The sequence below is a fragment of the Pantherophis guttatus genome, chromosome 1, assembly GCF_059756535.1.
Source record: "Pantherophis guttatus breed Tessera chromosome 1, ASM5975653v1, whole genome shotgun sequence".
NCBI classification, from domain to species: domain Eukaryota; kingdom Metazoa; phylum Chordata; class Lepidosauria; order Squamata; family Colubridae; genus Pantherophis; species Pantherophis guttatus.
This window is the reverse complement of record NC_142063.1, coordinates 259,107,406-259,119,429: the sequence shown is the minus strand read 5'-3', so window position 1 is coordinate 259,119,429 and position 12,024 is coordinate 259,107,406. Positions and strand designations below refer to the sequence as shown.

At 37.8% G+C, this 12,024-nt stretch overlaps 1 protein-coding gene across 1 annotated transcript in view; it reads right to left on the bottom strand.

Moving 5' to 3' along the window:
- PEX7 (peroxisomal biogenesis factor 7) overlaps positions 1–4,844 on the bottom strand; it is a 55,118-nt gene extending 50,274 nt beyond the window's left edge. Inside the window, exons 1-2 of the mRNA XM_034418888.2 lie at positions 3,603–4,844; positions 937–994 (exon numbers count right to left, since the gene is read on the bottom strand). Of these exons, the coding sequence (XP_034274779.1) occupies positions 937–994; positions 3,603–3,750 (206 nt within the window). The 5' untranslated portion in view covers positions 3,751–4,844. The remainder of the gene's footprint in view (positions 1–936; positions 995–3,602) is intronic.
- Positions 4,845–12,024: the final 7,180 nt, after the last annotated feature.

The following is a 12,024-nucleotide window of genomic DNA, read 5'->3' as shown; positions in this document are numbered from 1 at the left end:
CCTTTTCTCTTTTTTATAGTCATGCACTCCCTCCGTTTTCTTAATCTTTATTTTAATTGTTTGTTATGCTACAATGAACCTTAATAAAACTTTTTTAAAAAGATTTGGTTTGTAATTACGCCCAGAAGTAACCTGTATGTTGTTGGCAAACAAATTATGGATCTGTAGTTAGAAATGTTCTACCAGCGATTAGCTATTTTACTTACAGATTACTTGATGGAAAACCTCCTTCACAATTTTAATGAAGGGAACATCTGCCTTAAATGTTATCTAAGTAGTTTTGTCATTATACCTTCAGATCTCAATTTTGGCACATGCACAACGTAGTAAAGGGAGCTACATTACCAAAGCTAAGAACACAACCCACTCAGAAGTGTTGCTTGATAACATAAATTGATAGGACTATGCATTCACCTTGTTTACTGAAGAATCAAATTCCTATCTTCTGAATGCATATCGTTTTGCAGAAGGTCATTATGAGGGCAGATAGTTTTACACATCCCTGTCACTACTAACCATAAGATACAGGGAACTGAAGCTAGATTTTTTTTTTAAGTAATTGCTGACAGCTTTTATTTTTTAGTAGAATTTAATGTAGCATTTTTTATTTTATTTTATTTTTGCCTTTTTGTGGAATCAGTGTAGGCAAGTTTCATGTGTAATGTTTTTATGAAAGAAGAATCTCCACATTTGGGAAGTGGGGAAGTGGTTCAATTTCCTTTTTCTCTCTTCAGTTTTCTGAACTGTTCTATTTTCAATACTTCTTTCAATACTTCTTTTTATTCACTACTCCTCTATTAAATCAACACACAAGAATTTAGCAGTATAAGTGCATTTGACACAGTTACACTGTTTTATAAAACTACATCAGAATATCTAATTCCAAAAACACAAGATTATGCAATAATTATTTTTATTATGAAAAAAACAAAATACCTCCTGAAAAGATGAAGTCCGGCTTCATTCTGTTCTAACACTACTAGAGTTCCACAACCTAAAATTGAAGACAATAAAAACAACACTGAAAACAATGGTTTACCGCACAGGTGTCAAACTCGATCGTGTCACGTGATGTATCGCAACATATCGTGATGGTTTTTGCCTTTTCGGAGCCGGGGTGGGCGTGACCTGCATGTGACGTGTCCTACCCATGGGACATCAGTTTGACACCCCATGTTTACAGTATAATACGGACTAAATTAGAGTAAGATTCTTGAAAACTGCTAGACTTTGGGAACCCCTTTCAGAAACATTGAAGCCTACCTTACAGCCTTGTCAAATTATATCTACTTAACATAAAATCGCTACTCTGACTGGCAGTGCTTTTTTAGGGTATGAGAGATCTTTTTCATCACTGTTTAATTTTTTTAACTGAAGGTGTTATATACAAATTATGTGCTCTTGCCATCTTCTTTTTCCAAAAGATGTACAGCATACACTCTGATGAATTTTACAGTTAATAAACCTCCAGAGACTAAATATAAAAATACATCTCTATAGCATGGATTGTTAAACAGAATCAGTATTACCTTTACTGCCCTCAAAGTTGTACTTTTCAAGAACCATTTTGAAAGCTTGAGATGGGGAAAAGGAAGTAGGAAGCACTTTCAAATAAACGTTTGAAGAGATTTTTGACTTTAGGGTACAAAAATATTATGGTCACAATTAACTTCAAATATAGTTTAAAATAATGTAGAGATGACCTTATGGAAGGAATGATCGAACAGTCAAGGGAAAAGAAACAGCAAATTAGTCCTGGAAATGTGAAAATAATGAGAAAGAAAGAAACTCAAAATAAGCTCGCTTTGATTCTGTTTGGTGAAAGAGAAGGCAGAGGGAAACTGACTGACTTTCAAGATCCTGGTTTTTACCTCACAACAATAAAGTAGCATGTCTGGAATTCTTGCAGTATCTGGTCTGAAAGATATCGGGCTAAAGGAGTGACATATAGATGTAATGGCTATCATATACTTGTGTAACTGTACTGGATAGCTAATTGTATACTTATTCCATGTAAAATGGAAATGCAACCTAAGATAGTTGCGTGCAAACCTAAATGTTTCATGTGTGTCCCCAGAACTTATTCAAATGTTGTCATCATAACTGGGAGAAAATGACTAAATACATGACAGGGAACTACATATCAGCTATTTAATTTTAATTCAATAAAAATGATTTTTTCCCCTTTTCATCCTTGTATTGCCCACTTTTTGGATTGTTCCTCAAGCACACCATTCAGATATCATATGTGTGGGAATGTCTCTTTCCTAAGGCATTTTTGTTTTCCTAAAGCATTTTTGTTATCTTTGAAGATTTACTTCCAGGTGCAATACAGGTAGTTCTTGATTTACAACCATTTGTTTAGTGACCATTCGGAGTTACAACGGCATTCAAAAGTGACTTATGATCATTTTCCAGATTTACGACTGCTGCACCATCCCCATGTTCACATGATTGAAATCCAGACGCTTGGCAACTGATTCATATTTATGATGATTGCAATGTCCCAGGGTCATGTGATCACCTTTGGCAAGCAAAGTCAATTGGGAAACCAGATTCACTTAACAATCATATTACTACTGCAGTGGTTCACTTAACAACTGTGGCAAGAAAGGTAATAAAATGGGGCAAAACTCACTTAAGTGTCTCACTTAGAGAAATGTTGGGCTCAATTGTGGTCGTAAGTCGAGGCCTACCTGTACTACCAAACATAATTAGGCTAGCAGGGGAAGAACATTTTCACTACTAGATTTACCGAGAGACGTACAGGTAGTCCTCAATTTATGACAACAATTGAGCCCAAAATTTATGTTGCTAACCAAATCCTCAGTCACATCAGACATAAAAAAAAATTACCAGCCACAACACTGTAATGAACCATGGATTTGTTTAGGATGCCTGCATGATTTAGCTGATTTTTTTCCACTGAACGTGATGTCAAAAGCTGTTTTAACCATTTTATTTCCGTTTTAAAAGAAGGGAACATTTTGTCTTGCACTTTCTTAATTCCAACTGGGTGTAACCTGACAGCACTCACCCAGGAAAGCCTCAGCACTCTCTTCCCAGGTGAGAACTGTGTACAGCACTTAATTATGGCTTTCCCAAACCCTTCTTCCCTAGTATTGCATGATCTCTTGAGCTAGTTTATTAAAAAAAAAGAAAAAGAGGGGGCCCTAAAGTGTGCACATCATACTTGAAGACTCCCAGTTAATTTTGGGCCACCAAAAGCATGTATGCATTTCTGTTCCAGGTAAACTTTTTAGCAGGTCGGTTAAATGCAACCTAAGCTGCAAAAATCCTAGTATTTGCAAACTGGTTAAGTCAGCCCTGGGAAACCTAAGAATGGCCGAGAAATGGGGCGGTGGCTACTATCCAAACCAGGTCATAATTTATCTCGGTGAAGCCCTTCAAACAAGCACGCAGATTGGAGCCTATGGTAGCCCTGTCCGTTTACAGGACGAGTCTGCCCCACGCAGCCAGCCTGCCTGTCCTCCTCTGTCTCTGTCTCTCTCTCTCCAACCACCCAAAGAATCAAGGCAGCAGAATTATTATTGCTGCTGCTGCTGCTGCCACTGCGCACGCGCCACCTGCCGCCGTTTCACCTGCAATCCCGTAGTACTGCGAGGTAGCGCAGGCCAAACGCCCCGGCAGGTACGGCGAAAACTCTACTGCGTAACCATGGCGGCCGGGCAAGCGGAAGGCCTGCGCCTTCAGGAGCTTCCCTAGAGCTTCGCCGCCGATACGGCTCATGGCCTCTGAGCTCGTCTGCCCTGCCGCGGGGAGGGAGCTGCTCGCGCGGGCGGCTTCAAAAGCGCCCGCTCCCTTCCTCGTTTCGCCAGGCCCACCCGCTCCTCCTCCTCCTCTCCTCCTCGTATATGGGCGGGGTTGAGGGAAGCAGTCGCCGCCGCCGCCATGCTTGTTTTGGGCGACAAGCCTTTCTTCCGAATTGCCTTCTAGCAAGTCGGGCTTCCGGTTCCAGCTCGCCTTTCATTGGAATCGATTCATTGGAATAGAAAAAAGCGAAACACACACAGACAACACATCCCCATAACTGGTTAAAACCAGTGGTGAAATTCAATTTTTTTTACTACTGGTTCTGTGGGCGTGGTATGGCTTGGTGGGCATGGCAGGGGAAGGATACTGCAAAATCTCCATTTCCACCCCACTCTAGGGGAAGGATACTGCAAAATCCCCATTCCCACCTCACTCCAGGGGAAAGATACTGCAAAATCCCCATTCCCTCTCCATTCCTGGGAGAAGGATATTGGCAAATCTCCATTCCCACCCCACTCTGGGACCAGCCAGAGGTGGTATTTGCTGGTTCTCCAAACTACTCAAAATTTCCGCTACCGGTTCTCCAGAACCTGCTGGATTTCACCCCTGGTTAAAACTATCCAAGATGAGTTAGGTTGTACACACGAGGCCACTACGAAATGGAAATAAGGTTAAATTTTCTGACAGTGAGAACAATCAACGAATGGAACAGCTTGCCTTCAGAAGTTGTGGGAGCTTCATCCACTGGAGGCTTTTAAGAAGAGACTGGACTGCCATCTGTCAGAAATGGTGTAGGGTCTCCTGCTTGGGCGGGTGGGATGGTGGTGGACTAGATGACCTACAAGGTCCTTTCTAACTCTCTTAATCTGTTAAAACATGCCTTTAACTGACTTGTTTAAGCGTGTTGTGTAACATTGTATTCGTTGAAACGTTGCAAATTTTTATATTGCTTTTCATTAAGTTGGGTTATAGTGTGGTTACAAGAGTAAAATAACAGGTAAAACCACAAATGAATATTTGTTTTGGCTTTTTAAAACCAATATGTAATAAATTAATGTCAAGGCATATTGCAATACGATTTTAAGGATGTCATTCATTGCTCTTTCTGCAAACCTTCAGTTTTGACTATAGTTTTTTTAAAAGTTAATGCACTTTTAATTGTTGTAGAAATTTCCTGGGGATACTACACTTTCATCTGTTCAGAGAATTACAATCATAGATTATAAACAATTAAGACTTTAACTGCTATTCATGCATACTGTGTGCATAGTAATTGAATATTCATTTTAATAGAGAAATATATCAATAATTTTTCATCCAAGTGTAATGATGACAGAATTGTCACCAAAGCTACCAACATCAGTTTCCTGTTCTTTTATAGACTCACTGGTAAATTGGATAGACTAAAATTCTATCCAATTGTCCCACTCTTCTTTATTTCCATCTGCTCTTAGATAAAGAAGTTCTTTATTAGCATTTTACTAGAGTAACAGACTTATTTCACAAAGGGTGGAGGTCAACAAATCTGCTACTTATTAATTTATCAGATTTACATAGCCACCCATATCATCAAAGGTGATTCTGTCTGGCAGACAACATAACAATAAAACAATGCATATATTAAAACAGCCATATATATATATAATGTGTTTAAAATGAAATAAAAATATACAAACCCTAGACACACAGAAAGAACGAGTATATCCACTTCATTAGTAGAGCCACCTGAACCATATCTCTAATTGACAATAGTAAATCTTTTTTCTATTAACCATTTTAAACAGTTTAAGAAAATACTATTGATTTTAATACAATTGAATTTCTAAGGAAGCACACATGGTCTGGTTTGTCCAAGATGTTGGCTAAAATGCGGCTGCCTAATTTGTGGCTCAGCATGTAATTTGAGTGAATCTGGCTAATGTCATGTGCAAACTTAGCATGCACTTGTATTAATTCAGTTCACTATATGCTTTGTGAGAGAAGCTATACAATCCTTTGATGTGAGTAAACTTTTATGTAATATAAATCGAATAAGTCACATAGTCTTACTAATTTCTCAACAAAGTAGTAATCAAAATATGCTAAAGATTTTGCAACACTGATGTTAAGAATGAAAAATGCTACTCTAAATAAAAGATAGGTCTATATTTACACTACATATAATTTTATGCACAGATAATAAAGGTGCCTGAAAGTTTGTGGCTTATTGTGTAGGTAGTTGAAAGATAAATAGGATGAACAATAAGATTTTGCAGAGAAGTTACATAATTTAAAAGTTACATTTGGTAAATGCTTATTTTGATCAGGTTTATTAAATGTACAATAACTGCTAGAAAAAGCCAATGTGTGTGATATATAATAGATTGTACTTGATATTCTTTATTGAAACACTTGACATACTGTAAATCAAGAATATAATATGTGTTCTTACCATTAGGAAAAAAGAGTAATAAAGAGTTTTAAATTTATTGTTAGTTCCAAAGTGCATCGAGGTTTTCTCTCTCTAGCTAAAATATCTTTTAGATTTCAGGAATTAACCTTTGGAAATGATTGAGTAGTAAAAATTTATGTCAGATTTCAGGAAAGCTCTCCAGTGCCTGCTGGAAACCCTGTGAGTCTTATTATCGGAAATTATTGCCTACCCAATTCCAAAATGGCTGTGACTAGCTTTATTAGTGAAAAAGGAAACAATATGTGAAATGAACACATTTATTATATAAATGCAATCATCTGGAGGAATAACATACCATATCTGAACATTATTCCCCCAGCTAAAAGGCACCCACACAAAATATATGCCTGGGGAAAAATAGTTTTTAGAGGTGAAAAAAAGGAAGATTCCATAAGATCTTGATGGAAATACTGTTCCAAAGAATAGGTGCAATGACAGACAAGGCTTGCTTCTTGGTTCCCGTGGCTTTACATTGGTCAATTGATGGGACTCAAAGCAAGTTGATCTTGTTAGAACAAACAGGATGAGTAGACACAATGCAAGACAGGTGGTTCCTCAAATAACTAAAACACGGGTGTCAAACTTGCCGCGTCATGTGACGTATCGCAATGTTTTTCCCTTCATGGAGCTGGGTTGGGCATGGCCTGCGTGTGACGTATCTGGCCCACAGGCTGCCAGTTTAACACCCCTGACTGCTAAAATGTTACACCATATACCATGATCATCAGCACCTTGAATTATATGTAAGTCTTGACACCAGATAGAGAAGTTCAGGAACAGATACCACTGGGCAGCAAAGTGACTGACATTTCAACTGCACCCAATCACTTGTAGAATAGAGGTCTCTTAGAAGAGAACTACTACTTCATTTCTTTGGTCTGCAGCACCCAAAACACAGTTAAGTAAATTTTGGACAAGGCAACATCTCCCCCATCAATCAAGCAGATTTCAGTAATCTGTCCATTTTCTCTACAATTAAATTGTGGAAGAACACAATATATTTTTTTAAAAATTTTAATTGGTTTGTGATTTTAAATTGAGGCCAAATTAATATATATCTTTTTAATTGCTTTTAATGTTTGTATTGTATGTTTTTATCTGGCTGTACACCACCCTGAGTCCCTTGGGAGAAGGTGCGATATATAAATTTGAAATAAAATAAAATAAAAATAAACATGGACTCTAGTGGAGTTCCCCAAGGCCTGCAATTAATTGTTATTTGGGCATTCCTTTAATGATGAGGCCTGGCTTCCTTTCATTTTTTTGATGGTTTCTTCAAATTCCCACTTTTTTAATTTGTGAAAAATCCAAATGGGAACTCCAACATCTTGGAGAACTGTTAGAATTTTGCAAGATTGGGCAATCTTATGACATCTAAACAAACCTTATTTTTTTTTGTAAAATAAATATATTTTAGTGCTCATTCCACTATGTAATGTTTTATTTACCTGAAGCGTAGCTAATCCCTAGTATGAACCAGTCCACTATAACCTGCTGTGGTTAAACCATGGTTTAGCATGTTTTCTTAGGTTAGATTGGCAAATTAGACCTTTGCTAATGTACATTTACTAATGTAAATTACAAATATATAATCCTGGGACACCAGGATCAAAGAAATTCACTTTTCTATCAAGCAAACGTGTTATTCTAAGCTTCAGTTTTTAATAGTTTAAAAACGCAACGTATGTTTATTCTTGCAACCATCCTTATGATTTCTGAGCTGTTCATCTTTATTTTCAGGTTTCCAATTACATCATTTAAAGATATATCAAGGGATCTTATCTCAGGAGGCACCAGTGGCAATGTTTGCTTTATTGCAGGAAAAGGCAGAGATTACATTGTGCGAAGAAAAAAGTGAAAGCAAACTCTTATAATGAAACTTCCATTTATTATGAAAAATGCACTTTGAAAAAAAAAGATGTGTATTCTAAAGCAAGCATTTTTGAGGCAAGGTAGCACACATGATGGTGCAAGGGAGCATAGAAATCACCTTGGAGAAAATAAGCAGCAGCTGTTAGCAAAACGTGAGTTTAGCCTGGGAAAACAAGAGAGCAGGAGAGAGAAACCAAAAATTACACTGCATTGACTCCTTTTCATAGAAGAGGGAAGGAAGGGAAAACACAAGATGTGATTATAGCCGATATCAATAGAGTGGAGTTCTACTATTTACTGTGTTTTTTTCATGACCCGGCTTATTTTGGTTGACAGATACCCATCTCTCTGGCCAGGCAGTGCTTTAAATCTCAAGAGCCATTATATCTAAGCAGGACGAGGCACTCCTTGTGATAGAAATACCATGGTAGTCCTGTTCAGATACAGGTAGTCCTTGATTTACAACAGTTCATTTAGTGACAGTTCAAAGTTACAGCAGCACTGAAAAAAGTGATTTACGATTGTTTTTCACACTTATGACTGTTGCAGCATCCCTGTGATCAAAATTTAGATGTATGGAAACTGACTTGTATTTATGACAGTGCAGTGTCCTGGGGTTATGTGATCCCCTTTTGCGACCTTCCAGAAACAAAGTCAATGGGGAAGCCAGATTCACTTAACCACCATGTTACTAACTTAACCACTGCAGTTTCACTTAACAACTATGGCAAGAAAGGTTGCAAAATTAGACAAAATTCACTTAACAAATGTCTTGTGTAACAACAGAAATTTTGGGCTCAATTGTGGTCGTAATTTGAGGACTACCTGTACTTTATTTTTGCATATTGTAAAACTGTATCTGTTGTGGCCCGCCAGCGGCCTGTGCTGATCGTGGCTGATCCCGATGAGGAGGAGGCTGGTGTGGGGTCGCGCCAGCAGCCTGTGCAGCCGGCGCTCACGTTGGACAGCGAGGAGGCTGAAGAGGATGTGGTGCCAGAGGCAGAGACTCAGCCTGGGCCTTCAGAACCTCCAGAGGCTCCTTCAAGTGGAGAGAGCGAAGTGGAGGAGCCTCTCCTCAATGCTTGAGCACACAGGGCTGCCAAAAGGCAGGAGTGGCTACTCAGGAGGAGGAGGTCTCCTCGAGAGTAAGGTTTGAGGATAATTGACCACTCTCTTAGCCTATTTAAGTCACATGCAATTAGTAATTTCTTGCTGGAAATGTGTAATTATTACAGAGCATTTTTGAAGAGTGAGTGTCTTATCGTATCGTGTTTTCTGGGCTGGTTGCCAACCTTTGCCGGACTTTGTTTATAACTTTGATAAGAACCGTTGGTGTGTGTCACAATCCTTGGGAATCTCGAGCTGGGGCAGAACAGTATCATACAGCAACATCTGATATATCAATCAGCTTCATCGTGAATTTACTGAGAATAGGATGTTTCTAAAGGCTAGAAAATGTGGAATATATTATTCCACGCATGCACACAGCTTGTTATGTGAACGCTCCATTCTTGGAAAATTTTAGATCAGAGTGGTCATCAGGTAGTTGTTGTGGATTCAAAAGATAGCTTTGTATATCTTTTAATGCGTAAACACTTACATTTCGCCCCAGGCATTATTTTTCCACCAAGCATAAATTTATTGATTTATACCCAACTCTTCAGCCAAATTTTAAAAATTTTACTGTGACTTACAAAATCCATGCAAACAGTTCCTGCTTTCAGATTTGCAATCCAAAAGACATGACGGAGAAAAGGGGAAGTGTAGAAAAAATAGTAAACCATTTTTTACTAAGACGTTTTTCTCTAGAAGTATTACCGCCATTCTTCTGAAAGATCTCAATCAAGTTCCTTGTTTTAAAAAAAATTGTAGATAACTGAAAAATTGTGGTAGTAGAAATTAAATTCTCCTTTTTTCTAGCACATAATGGGTCCATGGTTCAGTAACAGAATCTAAACATTGAATCCATACACCTGTTAGATATGATGAATGCAGTACATTTTATGTACTGTATTTTAGGCATGTTTAAAATAGGATGTTTAAATAATGGCAATTAGTTGACTCCCTCTATCACAAGCTGCCCACCCCTTCTCACCACCTCTTGCAAAATGTTGGCATTCTTGCATGAAATCTCACGAGAAGTTGGTATCCTTTATTTTTCCCATTTGATTCTTAACTATTTTATACGGATAAAATTTGTATATCTGCAGATGCCCTCTACAAAGTTCATGTGTATCCATGCACCCAAAGGTGCTGTACAGTACTGACCTTTGGCTTCCATAATAATTCTCAAATTATTTTAAAAACATCTTACTGTTTTGTTGTAAAGTGCTGCACTGATTAGGCATTGGAGTCAGTGTCTTTAAATGGCACGTTTCCATTCTGAGTCTAAAGAAAGGGTCATTTACGCTGACTGTAATATACCTAATTTTTCAGCTGGAACTCACTGTCTTATTTCCAAACATGTTTTTAAGTTTCTGGTTTAGCTTTTAAAGGCTATTATTTTAGATTTGATTGACTGAAGCAAATTCTTCTCCATGTTTTTCTACAGAGCCAAAGATTATCATCTAAAATTCCCCGCCACCCCCAATAAAATTACAAGAAAAAGTCCTTTCAATGAGAGGGGAGGGCATATATGGAAGGCCCCAGTGGTGGGATTCAAGTAATTTAACAACCGGTTCTCTGCCCTAATAATTTCTTCCAACAACCAGTTTGCCAAACTGCTCAGAAACAGTCTGGTTCTCCCGAAGTGGTGCGAACTGGCTGAATCCCACCACTGGAAGGCCCTCTTTAGAATCAGGTGTCTTTTTAACTTTTTACACCACATAAACATTTTTATTGGCTACTTTCACATACTTGCACTGATTTTCCCTCTTTATTGCTGGCCTTGGTCTTATGCTTTATTGTTATTAGTTTCAGTCTTGGTATTTTATGTGTTTATATATACAGCAGCCAGACAATTCCAGTTATAAATGAACAGAATTTGTATAGAATCATACAGCTGGAAGAGGCTAACCTTTTGCTTAGTGCCACAGTCCAAATCAAAGTAACCTTGACAGATGGCTCTCCTACCTCAGCTTAAATACATACAACCCATTGTCTCTATAGGTAATTGGTTCCACTGTTGAACAGCTCTTAATAATTAAAAAAATAATCCTAATATTGAATGAGAATATGCCTTCCTGTAACTTAACCCATTATCTTTTTATTTATTCTATGCCCTGCACTCTAGAATGATAGAGGAATATCAAAATCTGTTGCCTATATGGTAGCCATTTGGGTATTTGAGGAATGCTGTTATCCTCCATCAATCTTCAGTTCCAAATCTAAAAATTTCTAGTTCTTCCCGCCTGTTTTCATAGGACTTAGTTTCCTGATTATCCACATTTCTTTGAGTTGTTCTTTTTTGTCTGAATCTGCTAACAATACTCAAATAGGTATTAAATAACATCCAGATAATCTTCAACCTATGACTTCAATTAGGACCGAAACTAAGTGATGGCGTCCTTAATTGAGTGTGCCCGATTTTATAACTTTTTTTTTTTTTTGCTGCAGTTGTTAAGTGGATTACTGGGAATTAATCACTCTGATTGTTAAGTGAATCTGACTTCTCCCGTTGAGTTGCTTGTTGCAACCCTCCCAAGAAGGTCACAAATGCTGATCATGTGACTCTGGGACATCAAAAATACATACCACTTGCCAACCTCCTGAATTTTGATTACATGACTCTGGGGACGCTGTGATGGTCATAAGTATGAGGATGAGTCATAAGTCACTTCTTTCAGCACCATCATAAGTTTTAAGGTTATTAAACGAATAGTCATAAGTCAAAGACTACCTGTAGTAATTAGATTTCACCAAATATAGTATTGTTGATACAACCTAAAATAGTATTGGGTGATTTTTTTTGCGTTGTTTTGCAACTA